A 16892-nucleotide genomic window follows, 5' to 3' on the forward strand; every position below is an offset into this window, starting at 1 on the left:
TTTCTTTAGTATTGTTTTCACTGGTGACATTTAAATACAATCTTGTGCTGTGTCTCTGTAGACACCTGAATCAAACTAACTAAGGACTTGACCCTGCAAACCCTTACCCACATGAGGAGCCCTTACTCATGTGAGTAGGCCCACTGAGATCAACAGAACTACCTGCATGATTAAATGCTCCTCAGGTGAGTAAAAGGTTGCTAGATCAGGAGCTGAGACATAAAGAGCTGCCAGCAGTAGGAAGTGGTATTAGCTTTGGCACATTGTAGATATCGATATAAAAAATATCTATTGGCTTAAAAATTCTCCTAACAGCATTACCACACCAGGTGCTTTCCAACTGCTGCGCCAAGATTTGATGGTGTACACGGGCCCCAGCTACTTTTTCAACATGAAGAAGTTCTTTATCATCCAGGCACATGTTCCCACTGCATAATGGGATAAATGCAGACAAAGATGCTGAAAGATCCAGCCTCAGCCAGAGGCTGGATTAATGCACTACTAAGGATAAATACAATCCCAAGTAATTTCCTACACCTCTGATATCTTCATCTGGATGCTACAGGTAATGTTCTGTATTTGTGAAGCTGTAATCTGTACCGTCACCAAATGTTGAGGATTATTAAATCAGCTAAAAGTCATTATAAACACACTTACAGTGCAGTTTCAAGTTCATTTTATAACTCTCTGAAGTAAATACACTGAGAAATATCAGAGCCAAAATTTCCTGTTTCTGAAGATTAATCACATGGTTATGATGAACCTTCCTTGAAAATCTTAACAGAGGTCGGCAGGGGTGGAAAGTTAAAAGTTCAGTTTAAAATGGAGTTTCTAATAATACATACTCAGAGCTTTACTTAAAGAGCCACAACCAAGGCTGTACAACTTAAAAAAATAAAAAACAAATTAAGATACAAGAAAACCCATAGTAAAAACTCCCCCTCTTCACATTTTAATACACAAACCCAAACAGAAAGACAAGGGACTAGAAGAACAGGGGAATTTATATGAGCTAAATAATACAAGGGAAAGCTGCAGTGATAACAAAAATATCTCTGAAATAAAAGAAATCTTTTGGCTTGTTTAGGTTGGGGGGGGGAGTAAGTATATAATGTAGTATAAATAGTTCAATAAAATAAAGTACACATTTTATATTTACACACTATACGTGCTTATTATTTATACTTTTAAATGCCCCCATTTCAGCTCCCAAAATTAAACCCAAGACATACATTTAGAGGGATGGGTGCCTTTTCCTCCTGACTGCAGTATTAAAAATACAATTCCCCTCCTGTGGAGGGGCTATTTATAAATGGAGACAATTAAGCAGCATTATTTCTGGTCGCTTTTCCCAAAGTTGAGAAAGAATGACATTGACTCCTCTCCTTTAAAAGTAGCTGAATTAGAATGCCATAGATGTTCTTTGCAGCAGAAAAGCCTCTGCCTAAGTAATGAATAATGAGGGATGTCTTCTCCTTCCTAACTGAGGCAATGAGTAATTGTGAGGCTGATTGTTCTAACAAAATGTAGAAGGGGGAAAAAAACCAGCCTTTGTATAAGACAAATTCCACACATTACACCTCCTTATTTATTAATATTCAAAAGACCATTGAAAAGATTCTGCAATACATTTTGACAGAAGCCCCTTTGTATTATTTCTAAAGTAATTCTTCTGGAAGACTTCTCTTTTGGAGGCTCAAAAATAATACCCACCTCGCACTGCAAGTGAAAACAAGCAGTTAAATTTGAACCTGGGCATGTGCATTGTATGGAATTTTGCTGAAGAAGCACCTTAGTTTACACTTCCCTAATTTGACAATATAGTAAGGTTGAGTATATCACGCCCAGCTACTTTACGATCAGAGTTACTGGAGCATGAAGCTTCCTTAATGTAAAACTTTAATCTTTACTTAGAAATTTGCAGATGAACGTTTTTGATAAGCAATTAGTGTTCAATATGTAATTCCCAGAAATATACAAAAAATGCTGAATTCCACACATTTCAGCATAATTTCAACTTGCAACCAAAGGTTCGTGATTTATGAACAAATGCCTCATTTCACATGTGTTATGCACAAATTAGGAAGACAACTACCATAAGAATACATTCTCAAAGCTGCAGGAGGCAGTTCCACTCATGAACCCCATTTCCTGAATGCTAGGAAATGACTTACTGTACCAGGTTCTTGTTGCAATTGCTGATGTGAGAATAAAATCACGCTTCCCTGGTAGCACACCAAGAGCTTTTCAAACAATGATTTGGGGATAGATAGTGAGTGAAATTCATGGTCACTCACGTAAAGCCAGAGTCAGCGGCTGTATGTGAGCAAAAGATGCAGGTGCTGGGGGCCAACGCAAGATTCTTGATCCCAGTCCTTAAGCCAGCTTGCAAAATGGAGTACTGGCCACTGTCCCCTCTATGCCATAGAGGTATGGGAGTGTTTAGGGTCACTGGATCTGCATAGTCAATGATCCCAATGCCTGTTGCCATGATTGGCATTTGAGCTGGCTGATTGTATTTGTGGTCTTGCATGGCCACTCTCCCAGTGGGAAGCGATAGCTCAGTGGGTTGAGCATTGGCCTGCTAAACCCAGGATTGTGAGTTCAATTCTTGAGGGGGCCATTTAGGGATCTGGGGCAAAAATCTGTCTGGGGATTAGGCCTGCTTTGAGCAGGGGGTTGGACTAGATGACCCTCCTGAGGTCCCTTCCAACCTAGATATTCAAACGCATACACCACATGGCCTGAGTGGTACAGAGAGCCTTGCATAGTCATTTACACCCAGTAAACAAACCTTTCTCAACAGACATGGAACCAAGCGTGTGAAATGCTGATTTTTAGTTGTTATTATTTTAAAAGGGCAGAATTTATTCTTAGCATAAAAGGCAAGCGTGACCACCCTCATATGAAGCAGCTCCAGGGTGGTTATGTGCTACGCAGTCTCCCCCCAGGGTTCCATCAGGGCACCTTAATTCTGCCTGGCAAAACACCTTCTGATCTGCATTTCATCCGCGTTTGGCCCATCTTGAGCCCAGGCATGGGTGAGATGGGGAACCTACTCCTTAGGCTGCGCAATGAGGTAATCTCACTCTCTGCAATTGTGAGGATTTGAACACAGGTCTCAAAAAGGGAACGGTTAGTGACTTTAACGACGGCACTAATTCTGCATTAACCCTCTGGTGCCAAGGCTTCCTCTGGGAAAGGAACATTCACTGAAAAGCTGGGATTCGTGCTCCTGAAAAAGAAAAAACGGTTACGCACCTTCTCGTAAAAATGGTTACTCACCTTCTTGTAACTGTTGTTCTTCGAGATGTGTTGCTTATTATCCATTCCAATTAGGTGTGCTTGCTGCATGCACAGTTGTCAGAAAGTTTTTCCCCTAGCAGCAGCCGTCGGGTTGGCTGTGGAGCCCCCTGGAGTGGTGCCTCCATGGCAGTGAATATATGACCCTGCTGATCCGGTGCCTCCTCAGTTCCTTCTTGCTGGCTACTCCAAAAACGGGGAGGCGGGGGGATAATGAGCAACACATCTCGACGAACAACAGTTACGAGAAGGTAAGTCACCGGTTTTTTCGTCGTTGAGTACTTGCTCCTATCGATTCTGAATAGGTGACTCCTTACCTACGCGGTGGGGTCGGAGTTATGGAGCACCACTCTGCCGAATGCTGCAATCGTCTCTGGTGTGCTGGGTAATGGTGTAATGAGAGGTGAACGTATGAACCAAGGACAACGTTGCCACCCTGCGGATTTCTTGAATTGGGACCTGGGCTAGGAACGCCGCCGAGGAGGCCTGTGTCCTTGTGGAACGCACCGCTGGTGCCTGTGTCAACCATGGGGTCCTCAGGCTCAACCACCTCCTCCGCCTGCAACTCCATATTGTGGGTGATCCTGTGTAGCCGGTCCTGATGAGCCCTGCTATCGATGGGGGGGCGATCCAGAGACAGAAGATCCTGTCACTGCTTCGTCAGGTGATGACGTCGACAAAAACAGAGGCGGCATCGTGCCCTCCTAGCCTTCCAGCTGCCTGTCGTCGTCCCGATCAGCCCCATGGCTCTCGCTGTCGACTGCAGTCTCGGTGCCGGGCGCAGGTGCAGAAGCTGGATCTCGCAGAGTGCCATGAGCCGACATGGTCTCGGAACCCCAAGGAGGAGGACAGTTCCTGGCTGGTGGGGGCGCACCTCCCTCAGAGGCCACCGACTGCGGGCCCCTGGAGAAAGAGCCATGGGCCTGGTGGTAGGCCCACGAGGTGGTAGGCCCACAAAAGGACCATTGTGCTGGTGGCTGCCACGGCACCATACTAGCATACTGCCTGTCCAAACGGTACCGGCTGCGCCTTGAATAGCAGGAGTCAGCCTCTGAGTCCGATGACCTGGACCTAGACGTCCACGGTGGTGCCGAGTGGTACAGCACCGGGGAGCAGTGCTGCTCATCTGGTGCCAGAGACCAGTGTCTCGGTGCCGGTGAATGGTTCCGTGAGGTTGGTACCGGGGACCCTCACTCCAGATTGCTCAGGCTCAGTGGTTGTATCTTTTGCTCTTAAAGAAGCCTGCTGTTGTTTTTCTAACTTGCCTCCAGAAGAACAAAGAGGGGAGAAAAAAGTGGACAGAATAAATGAGAGCCAGTGTCCTGTTTTGGGCCAATCTATACTTGACATTAGCTTCTGCAGCAGAATCCATGTACTGCACAGAGTAATTATTTTCCGGGGATGATAAATTATAGGAAGTAGGTTTTTTCCTATGTACTTTAACTATATATCTATTGATGTACAACTGTAATTATTTCTCTGAATGAGGTCTTCAACTTTTTCTCAATAATCACAATCCAAAGACAGATGTAATGTGAATTAGCAATGACAGGCGTGATTTCCATAGACATTTTGGATCCAACACAAACATTTCACTCTCTTCCACCTGTCTCTCAGTATGATATGATGTCATAATAATCTCTTATCCTTGGCATTTAAATAGCTTTGGAAAGAACTGCTTTTCTATGAACAAACAGGCATCAAATTTGTGCAGGAAATACAGTGGAAGCCTGAAGTTTGGTGTTTTACGCCTGACTTTCTGGGTTGCCAGCTGACCTTTATCTCCATCAGTAAAATTCTTAATGCTAGTTTGTGGACACCTTGAAACCATAATAATATCCACTTTAAAAAACTGGTAGATGTCCTAATGACCACAGGCTGAAAGACTGCTTTAGACATGTATTTATTTGCTGACTTAGGGCCAGATAGTGCCTTGTGTGGCTTTCGCTCCAGTGGGAAAAGCCTTCACAAGACACAGTCCTGCCCGCCTTTATCCTGTGGGGCAACCTGCTTGCTGCACCATGCTTAGGAAGCAGCCATGTGCCCCAATAGCTGGCACCCAGTTTCACACCAGGGAGCTGTCTTGGGCACTCAGGCACCCAAATACCCAGTCTAAGTCCTCACCCCATGAAGCCCACTGAACTGGAACTCTCCTACTGACTTCAGTGGGCTTTGAAACAGGCCCTTAGGCCCAGATCTTTAAAGGGATCTAGGGGTTTCTCCGCTCACTGTTGCAACACCCAACTGATTTAGAAGCCTACAGCCCATTGACTTTCAAGTTGCTTTTGGAAATGAGACTTAGGCTCCTAAATCAGCTGGATGTTGCAAGCCTGAGCGGATCAACACCCACATACATTTAAAACTCTGGGCCTTAGTGTCTAGGGGCACGTCTTCACTACCCGCCGGATCGGCGGGTAGCAATCGGTCTATCGGGGATCGACTTATCACGTCTAGTGAAGACACGATAAAATCGATCCCTGATCGCTCTGCTGTCGACTCCGGAAATCCACCGCGGCAAGAGGCGGCAGCGGTCGACTTGCCGCCGTCCTCACAGCCAGGTAAGTCGACCTAAAATACGCCACTTCAGCTACGCTATTCATGTAGCTGAAGTAGCGTATCTTAGGTCGACCCCCCGCTGTAGTGTAGACCTAGCCTAGGTGCCAGTGTTTGCCCCTAACTGTAGAACCAGGCACCTAAGCAAAGGTGCTCAAGTCTGCTCGATAGCCTGGCGTGTGAAGTTCTGCAATGACCGAGTTATGCTTTTTTGCCATCCCCTTGACTTCAGTGGGACAGCAAAAGGAAGCCAGAGTGCAATTAGCCCAACGTGTTTAACTAACAAGGTGATGCCATCAAGATCAGAACAGAAAAGGGTTTCACCAAAATCTGGGAATGCTAATTTTCTGATACATAACAATCAAAGCAAATGTCTCAGAAAATCTATAATAATCTCCTTATCCTTCCCTCTTCTCCTCCCATTGTTCATTTAATATGGCTATACTCTTGTTTTATCTATAACATCTGCTTAAATCTGTTTTGTATTACAGACTGGATCGGCATGCTTTGCTATGTACCGAATATGTTGCTGCTTCAGTCTGCATTAGGTAAAGGAAAATTCAATAAGAACACTAGACCGAACTGTGTCTGATTAGCGCTGTACCATTCATTCAGAAGGGATTATGGTAGCACATAAACAGAATGGCGTAAAGAATTCTTGATGCTTTCCTTTTTCCCCCACATCTCTCTGTTTATTCCAGTTTCTAGGCTTGCCTTGGGTGGCTGATTCAGATCCAATCAGGAACACCAGAGTAAAATTCAAAAGGACAAAATCGTTCAGCTACTGGAACGCCGGAGAACCAGACAATTCTGTTTGTGAAGGGCAGGAGATAGAAACAAATAAAACGGGATCTCCCTTAAAGGGAAAGGAAAACACTAGCAATTGATAACCATCTGTGAAGTCTGCAAAGTAGAAGCGATTTTTGTTTTTACACAGTGAAATTATTCTACAGAGGAAACAGCCATCACATTCTTTGTAGTCTTCAGAGTGCAATTCTAGCCAAGAAGCCATCCTAAGCATTAAGTTGTGGAACCGATATTCATGCTGGTGAGCATTTACTCATGTGAGTTACAGCTCATCAGTCAGAGCAATGGTTCCATAGCCTGGCCCTAAATGATGAAGTACAAGGTTTGCTCCAGCAGCCAGTGAAAGATTAAATTGTCTTTTCTCTCATCAATGCATGGGGGATATAAACGCCCATTACTGTAAGTGTTTTTCTGATTGTAATACATTTACAGCCTACTGCACCTCTATGGAGTGCCACTCCTACCACCATTTTCAATTATCTATAGAACAGTTCAGATATAAAGCATGGAAACCTGGGAATTTGTACAATAAAAACTTTTAAGGTTTTCTTTCTGCCTTAAGGATTGGCCAGTTTCCAGGATTATGAGATACTCTCTGGGGCTCACTAGGGAGGAGGGAGAGATTATGGCCACCAGGGAGAAAGGATGATGAAGGGAGGGGGATTTTGGGGGGAGTCAATTTCAGCTCATTCCTTTCAGCACCCTTCCTTTATACCTCACCCCATACTCTTGACATGACCTCTGGCCAGGGAGCAGCAGGAATGAAATGAGGCAGAACCAAGCTATCCATCTGCTGGCAAGGGAGGGGCTTTTTAAAGGTAGCAATTTAAACTGTTTTCCAGTCCTTTTATTGATTAATCCCTACAATAACTCATGAGCTGGGAAGATCGTTGGCAGGATCTACTAGTAGAGCTGGGGAAATGATTTATACTGAATAAGGTTTAGTGAATTTCAATCTTTTCTCTTTTTTTGTAGAAAACAGATATTTTACATTTTTCAAAGTTCTTCATCAAAAATGTACATGAAAATTTTCAGCCTGCTAGTTGTTTTTCAAATTGTTTTTATTTCTTTCTTCCTTCCTTCCAAAACACAGCGCTCTGACATTCAGTATTTAAGGCACTATACAGTTCATAACTTATTTGCATTATTATTCACCCAGATCTACTTACAGAATAACTTACCGTACACGTATTCAAACTTGTATTTAACATACATTCGTGTTTGTTAAGTGAAAATAGCTGCATATATTTAGCGCCAAGTTAAACTTTCTGGACCAAACCCTCGGCTGGGTTAAGTCAGCATAGCTCCAATGAAACCAATGGAGCTACATCTACTTACACCAGATAAGAATCTGACTATGTATGAAAACCAAAAGGAATTAAAATTGTACTAAATTATGTTCATACTTTCCCTATTTATGGCCCTGATCCTGCACAGCTTACCTTTAAACACAAGTGTAGTCTCATTGGAGTCAATATGTACTCGGATCCTGCTCCCACCGAGGTATCAAAACTGGACTGTGCCCTAAATTTGGTTCAGATTTGGCTTAAGACAAACACAACTAAGTCTGCTTTAGATGAGACTCTGGGGCCCCCTAGATATTAGTCAAGGAATGCCACTGCCGTAATTAATAGCGGGACATCAATGAAGTCTTTGATATAACTTCATAATTCATATTTTTGAAAATTTGCCTTATATCAGCAGGAACCATACTTAAAGGGTTCCATCAAAGAGAGAATGTTTAAGCACAGAATGACATTAAAATCTTATCAACTCACTTGAAATTAAGTCAATGAAAAATTAAAGCTAATTTCTAATAGGCTTATGTTACATTTATAGACTGAAGGGCACTTGTGGAAACCCAGAGAGTAACCACATACCTTTTCAGATGGAAATGATTTTTACATTTGAAAGGCACAATCCAGAGGAGAGAGAGAATGAAATGACTCCTGAAATTTCTAGTTTTCCCATCTGTTTAAATCTAATATAAGGATACAGAATAATCACAAAAATAAATTATTAATTTAAAAATCTGGGATAAGACTGCCAAGAATGATAAAGTTTAAAATATGGCTTGTAAAATGGTATTAGACATCTAGAAATTGCATGTTTAATAGGAATTTGCTGTTGCTTCATTCTAATATTTTATGCTTAGTATCACAAACCAAGAAAGTGTGAAACAGTCTGATTAAAAGAAAAAGGCTTATTTGTATCACAACATAATGTACTTTGAAGTGCTGTGTTGTATCAACCTACTGTTTATTTATTTGGCATATGCAATCCGGTAAAGCCAAGCCACAGAGTTCTTATCAACGATGTTCAAGGCATGAGGACTTCCAGGAAGTGGAGTTAGTTTGCAGTCCTCAACAATATGTGCCATGGTTTGTGGCTGCCCACACCAACATAGTAGCCTGTCTCAAACTCCACTGAAATTTTGCTGCAGCACAAATTCCATGTCCAGTATGAAACCGATTCAGGGGGCTCCATTGCCTTCGCGGTTAATCAAACCCGGGTTGATGTTGATTGGGGTCCGAGACAAGATAATTATTTGTCAGTTTCTCTACGGATCATGAAGCTCTCCACACGTTCTCTACCGTAAATCCCTCACCCGGTAAACTTATCCACAATGGGTGCTCTGAGGGCAGACGACTATCTGGTAGATTAAACAAGTTTTTAATTAATGGTCGATGTGGCATATCACGCGGTTTTGTCGCAAGCTTTGCTACGCTTTCCTCTCTGCGAATACTGAGTGAAGCAATATTGCAGAGAACTAGTAACCATGGTAGAGGAATAGCTTTAAGTGTACCTCAAATAATACGTATCAAACTACTTAAAACCCTATTGTAGTTACTTTAAAATGCACAACTTCTAGATTTTCTCCTGGTTTTAAATGCATAGGGCCAGAATCTATCCTCAGTTATGGAAGTGTAAACCTGGAGAATCTCCATTGATGACAACAGAATTATTATTACACCGCTACCTCGATATAACGCGACCCGATATAACACGAATTCGGATATAATGCAGTAAATCAGTGCTCCAGGGGGACGGGGCTGCGCACTCCGGTGGATCAAAGCAAGTTCGATATAACGCAGTTTCGCCTATAACGCGGTAAGATTTTTTGGCTCCTGAGGACAGCGTTATATCGGGGTAGAGGTGTATAAACCAAATATTGCAATAAATGGGGAAGTATCATGTTAATATAATCATTCATTTTTATGGCATTTTATATTTTTTTAATGGAAAGTCTCTCTCTTTCCTCCTTCCTTGCAAAGTGTATCATCTTTTCACAAAGAGCCCAAATAGAGAGAAGTTAAAAATACCTCAGAGCTTACTGTCAAAGTGGACACTGTTTCTTTAAAATTCAAAAAGGCCTTCCCTTGAGTAAAAGGCTTATCAGTTTTACTGAATTAATGTGTCCACAGGAGAGAAGAAACATGTTTCTGTGTTTGAGTGACAGTGCAGATGTCGCTTGCAGCCTGCAAATTCTCTACAAGGCAAAGTCTCATGCCTCAAAGCTAACCTTATCTGTGACCAGCCTACATTTCCTGACTCCATTAGCTCACTTATACAACCACATGAGGAAATCCCTACAATTTGAGACTACCACACCCACTGTACCATATTTCTGGATATAATAAGAGACAATTAGGCTTTATATGGCTAGCGATTTATGAAAGAGATTGAGATTATGGATGACAGTAAATTCATATTGTGACTTTGTATTTGTTATGTCAGAGATGCAACTTAATCTTGTGAAACACGAACAAACTGAATTGTTTAAAAGCATCAGTGAAATAATGGGATACCTTTTTCTCAACAGCACAATCATTTCCCGGACTGTGTTTGCAGTCCTGACTAATTAAAGGTAAACAATCATGGGACCGTGTATTAAAAAACGTGCTGATTTTTCCCAGTGGAGTTTATAATTAGCCACACTGTTGAGTATTTTCCATTTTATGTTTACAGTACAACCCCATTTATTCTGCATGTTTTGGGGACATCAAAAACATTTGGATAATCAGAGGAGTTACTGGCTAAACTAAACTATTCGCATTGGGAGAGTCTAGATATTATTGGCATTCTATAAAAATCAGAGAGACGGAAAAGAAGACAACCAGGATTCAGATTAGAGCATTTCAGATTCAAGGAATTCAGCTAAACAGGATTGTGCTGACCTTAACTTTAAAAGGATCTGAAAATTTCCCACTATCTTATTTAATCCCACTGCAATATCAAAAAGAATAGCAAAATGTACACCATCACCGTTAACTCGAAGGGTTAGGCAGAACATTCCGAGTCAGAGCAGAGAGGAATTAGACACGTTGTGTGTGTCAGCACAGACTGATGGCTTTGTTTAACTGTGTGTGTGAACGTGGTGTGCAATTGTGAAAGGTGCTGCAATGTCGATCTTGGAGATGCAGCGCAGCTCTGGCAGTGCATGGTTCCACACACAGTCCTGCCAATGTCCCTCTGTCCTGGTACGGAGTGTTTTTCCCATCCCGGGAGAAATTTTCAAGATTTGAAAATTTTTCCCATCCCGAATCACGATGAAAAGTTGAACTCTCAGAAATTTTCGCAAACCTCACAAATATTTTCAGTTTGCATCCATCAAAATGTTTTGATTGGATTTCAACCCTTTTTTTTCTCCGTTAGTCTAAATTTACTGACATTTCAAAAGGAAAAGTCATTTTGACTTAAAAACCCAAAACTTTCCAGTTCAAAAAATGTCAAAATGGAACCATTTCAATTTTTTTCCATAATTTTTTTGAGTCGAGATTTGTCAAAACCGACCCAGTTTCGTGAACAGTTTCTAGTTAACAAATCGGCACTCCTGTCCAGCTTTAGAGGAGCCACCTGCAGTGGTGAGAGAACAGATCCATGTCCATGACTAATTCAGCCCTTGGCCTTTCTACTGAGACTACCAACTAAGTGGCCAATTAATGACAACTGAATGCTGGTATCTGTGATGAGGTCATTGTCCATGCAGAACTGAGCTGCAAACAGCCCAATCTGGCTCATTGGGCCAGATTGGGCTCATCTCCTGCATGAGGGAGGAGGTATATGCAAGAAGCTTCCCCACTCTTGTGCCTCTGCGCAAGAGTTGGGCCCAACTGTAGTCCTTGAGCTTCTCTGTGTGCAAGGCCTATTCCTGGCTCGCACCACGAGCCACAACAAAGGAAGGGAGGGCCAAGTAGGCAGGGCTCAGAGAGGAGCTCCTGCAGCACCTCCCTTTTATAAGGGTGGCAAAGTAGCTGTACTTCCTGGGACCTGCAGCTGACATTATGCCTACTTCATGGATAACGTCTACCAAAGCTCACCCTGGGCTGGGCCACCAAGGCAAATGAGACCATTATTTCTAATTTCTAGTTACAAAACCCAAGAGGATCCTGGCCTGAACTTATGTCCAGAGCGCAATGCCTGAGTGTCCCTGGCTTTCACCAGGTTATCTAGGGACTCTTGATTCTCTTTGCCCTGTTTGCTTGCACACTGCTGCAAACCAGCAAATATTCCAGCCTGCACTTATCCTCCAGCGTTCACTATCTCACACTACAGTGTTTACTATCTCACAAGGAACTCAATGTGCATGACATCCCAAATTAACCCACTACAATTAACATTAAAGCACTCCATGTTTGAGGGCTTTCATTTTAACCTGAACGTGCAAGGAAAAACCATCTTCCAAATGACTACCATGTTGGCAGGTCTAAGGCCGATGCACACGGCCTCCTGCACCGTGCACCGTGAGGAAGAAAATACAAAGTGATGGGTGCTGAAATACACAGTTGATCTTAGAACAAGAGAGACCTTTGCAAATCTTTAAAAAGCTCTGAGTTTGCTCATTTCAGGCTCAGTCCTGCCAAGTGCTGAACTCTCTGCCTCTCCTGTCTAGCAATGAACTCAAGCATGTGCTTTACTTTAATTTCAATGAGACTACTCAAGTGCTTAAAGTTAAGCGGGTGCTTAAATGCAGTGTTGACTCAGGGCCATGGGCACTCAATTCCCTGCAGGATTGAGACCTTATTTCTTAAAACATTTACCACTTCCTCCATGTGGAACAAAATTCAGCAGCATGTGCACATGTCTGAGATCTGATTCTGGCCCAGGTTGAACACGTCTCACTTGGCTTCTGCCATCTGAGAGCCCTTTGCCAACTTTTCTTGTTCTTTTAATCACAGATGCCTTCCTTCCAAGAGATCTCCAAAGCTACTAGTAACATGATATTTATGTGTATCAGGCCGAGGTGTCCTTTGGGGGTTAATTTTCAGTAATAAAGACATGGAGAAATTGTCTCAACTCTCATCTGTTTAAGTGGGTCCAAGATCTACCTTTGAACGTGTGTGGGGGACTCCCACTGACGATAATGTACATCTCTCTGAAGGTGGGATCTGGGCCAGAGTGAGCACTTACAGCTTGTTGCTGACATGGTGAATTGCTTATTTATGCACACAGCTGGTCTATGCAACTTCGTGATTCCATTGCTGATGCTTCTGACTCCCTCCACCCCGCTGTCTGTCACAACCACTGATTGCATCTTGTCTTAATCTAGGCTGTATACTCGGCAGGATACAGACTGTCTCGTGCATCGTACAACTGAGTCTCAATAGGTGCCATCATAATACAACAGGGGGTTGGGGGACTACTAATAAGTACCCTTGTATACTCAGTCCTTATGAGGCTTTTTCCCCCCCTGAGTTTTCTTACCCAGTCTTTCCTGTGTGCTCCTATCATCTTATCTCTCTCTGAAGGTTTATATCAGTCACATCTTGAAAACCTACTTTAAAGAACATGGGCTGCATCTTCCCCTTGATCTTTGCACAGAGCACTGCCATCAATGGGAGTCCCACATGTAGCATGAACATACAGAATATGCTATTTCAGCTGAAGTTTTGTGGCCATTAGGATTGGAAAGTCACATGAATTTCTCTGCCTGGTGTGAGTGGGTAATACAAATCTTCAGATGTTCCTGAACTTTCCTCATCTTTTACAGGCCATGTCTAATTAGTAGCAAACTTGGAAAGCACAAACTTTATCCTGAATTATTTATCCCATCGTGTTTGTAAAGCACACATCACAGAGTAGTTCACAACAACTTCAGACCATAAGATTAATCTTCTCTGATGACATACTCACCAACGTGAATATATAATTATCTAACTGACGAGTCTCTGAAATTACATACTTTCAAACACAAATGAGTCGAATTTATCCTTTTATTTGGTGTGAAGCCAAATGGAAAAACATTGAAAGCAGAATTGACAAAATACATGTTGGCTCTGTCTATCAGCATTTTTTATGTACCCATCACTTTACCATCTAGATGTCAATTTCAACCGGGGCTGAAATTTTAACCTAATATTTTCTTCCCTAATTGGAACGTGATCCTGAAGTTACTGAAGTCAATGGCGTTCCATGCCTGGAGAATTTGCAGGGTGCAGTTAGGCCTTAGCAGGTAACAAGTATGTATATTATCCAGTAGTGAAAGAAAAAGCAAGGGGGGTAGTGCAGATATTACCCTTACTTTTAGCAAGAGTGGTTTGCGCCTGCGTGTGTGGTACGTTTGCAAGTGTGCCTGTGTTTGTGAGAAGAAGGGTAGAACATTTATTGGAAATCTTCCTTTTGGCTATATCGGCCTGAGGTACAGAATAGCAGTTGAGGACAAGAAACACTTTTTTGTGGAATGCTACCTGCAAAAAGGCGTTCAAAAAAAATATCCTAGAACATAGTAAACTCTCCTCCTTCCTACCTCCAAAATTATACCCAATTCTGTGATTAACTGTACTTTCATAAAATCATTTAATCTCTTTTGAAATGGTGGCCAAAAAAACTGTCGGAAGGGGGTACCCTCTAATTCAGGGGGTGGCCAACCTAAGCCTGAGAAGGAGCCAGAATTTACCAATGTACATTGCCAAAGAGCCACAGTAATACGTCAGCAGCCCCCACATCAGCTCCCCCACCCCGCTCCCAGTACCTCCCACCCACTGGCAACCCCGCCGATCAGCGCCTCCCCCTCCCTCCCCGCACCTCCTGATCAGCTGTTCCGTGGCCTGCAGGAGGCTGCGGGGGGGTGGGGGGGTGGGAGGAGCGAGGGCACGGCAGGCTCAGGGAGGGAGCAGGAAGGGGTGGAGTGGGGGCAGAGCCTGTGGCAGAGCCAGGAGTTGAGCAGTGAGCACCCCCCGGCACATTGGAAAGTTGGTACCTGTAGCTCCAGCCCCGGAGTCAGTGCCTATACAAGGAGCTGCATAATAACTTCTGAAGAGCTGCATGTGGCTCCAGAGCCACAAGTTGGCCACCCCTGCTCTAATTACTCATTGAAAAGTCAGCAATAACACACGATCAGCCTGATGCATGCATGTACTGATGGCAGAGAGGCACAAGGACAGCGGAACGCCTCTACGCCACTCTCACGTAGGTATACTGAGCGAGGAATGCAAACCCCAGAGTATGTTAGTGACCTTATAAACCGGATCTTCTTGGGGAAGGCCAGTTTTAAAGTATGCGTGTCCAGTATGCTGTTTATAAAGCAGCCCAGTTTTTAAACAGTGCACTGCACTTTTTATTTTTACATCTTATTTAACTATAAAAGTTGTTTTCAAATTTTAAACACTTCACATGGCTTTGTCTGCTTTTCTCCTTAGGAACCTGAGCTGCTGTGCTGAGGAGTCCACTCAGCAGGAGGGAGGCAGTGGCTTATGCCATTAATTAGGACTTGGGTTGCAGGACCCTGAATGTGCTGGCTGCTTTTAGCTCAGACCACCCAGTGCCACTCCTGCTCCAAATCTTACATTGCTTAGGAAAGCAGCTGAGTTCCCCAAAGAAGCTACCGTTAATGCAACTGCATTGTTAATGCATCTCCATTGCTACGGCCGCCCTTGGGCAGCCGGGATAATGATGTGACTTGGCATTCAAAGCCACGAAGATAAACTTTCCTTTTTTAAAAGCAAGTCTCGTAGGTTTTCCAGCGGCTGCTGCCCTGCTTCGAACGGAGCAGAGGCTTGACGTTGTGTAAGCTGTGGTTTATTTTCACGGCTGTCCTCTTAGAATCCCATCAATATGAAAGGACCCAAGATCAGCAACGGCCACAGAGACTCTTTAGCACTCGAATCTCAGTTTGAGTCCGATAGCGTTTGGGGATCTCCCAGGCTGGCCAGCACTCTCGGAGATCTTATGGAAAGCCTCTCTCTGCTCCTTCTAAGCAATCAGGAGAATGGATTGCAGAGCCAGCATCAACTTGCTCTCCAAACCTACTGTTCTTGGCAGCGTGGTTAATGGATAAAGTATAAATATAGAGGAGACAGCTCACGGCCATATGATTCCCATAGGAGCTACGCTGCCCTAGGAGAAGCAACAAGTGTCATGGCATTTCTGGATCCCTGTGTTTGCTAGCTGCTTTCCCTGATATGCAGGTCCCAGGCTCCACAAGGCCACAAATGTCTCCCTATGGAGAGGACAATAGAAGAGAAAACTGCACGAGGAAAACTTTGCAGGTTTCCAAAACAGCTTCCTCGTGACCAAGAATTCTTTTTACAGAAGGGTAATACCTGGCTCAAGGATTTGAAGCCTTCTTCAATGAATATGAATACAGATTTAATCAAAGCCATTTAGCCTATCCCACCATCATGAGCATTTCTGATCGGCGTAAATTCTTATAATCTCTCGCCTGTATATTTTGTTTAAAATTATACAGCCAGTTGAGCGAAGGAGGTGATATAAGAATCAGAACCGTGCATATTACACAGAATAGCTTAGTAATGTTACCTGTCCACCCGGCAAGACAGCAGCAATAACCAGTGACAGCATCACACCCGTCTGCATGGCTACAGTCACAGCGTTCACTGCAATTAAGGCCATATGTTCCATCCTTCCAAAAACATAAATTTAAAAGCGCCTTAGTAATCAGATTTTGGTCCTTAAATGTGCACCATCATCTATCATGCCCATTTTAATGCTAAGTTGCATTTTTTTTAAATTAACATGCGACAGTCCGGGCGAAAAAACACGATGCCTACCACTTCTAAAAAGAACCAAACTCAGAACGCAAAACAATGTTCAAGAGACAACGCAGACTACGTGATCATAGCTCTGATAGCATGTAGTACAAAATGTAACTAGTCTACCCGACTCCTTAGAACTTTGATCTGTTATTTACAGATTACTTTCTTCATTCCTCCATTAGAGCCCATGACAAAAACGTTCTATCGATCTATCATATATATGTGTGCCATGCA

The 16892-nt window shown here is 43.2% G+C and overlaps 1 protein-coding gene across 2 annotated transcripts in view; it reads right to left on the minus strand.

The window, feature by feature from the left end:
* MEGF11 (multiple EGF like domains 11) overlaps positions 1–16892 on the minus strand; it is a 246274-nt gene that overhangs the window by 53879 nt on the left and 175503 nt on the right. For both annotated transcript variants that reach the window (XM_026648563.1, XM_024205469.1), the window contains exon 12: positions 16423–16525. In XM_026648563.1, the coding sequence (XP_026504348.1) occupies positions 16423–16525 (103 nt within the window). The remainder of the gene's footprint in view (positions 1–16422; positions 16526–16892) is intronic.

The sequence above is a fragment of the Terrapene carolina genome, unplaced genomic scaffold (assembly GCF_002925995.2).
Source record: "Terrapene carolina triunguis isolate 2854851 unplaced genomic scaffold, T_m_triunguis-2.0 Scaffold67, whole genome shotgun sequence".
Taxonomy (NCBI): domain Eukaryota; kingdom Metazoa; phylum Chordata; order Testudines; family Emydidae; genus Terrapene; species Terrapene triunguis.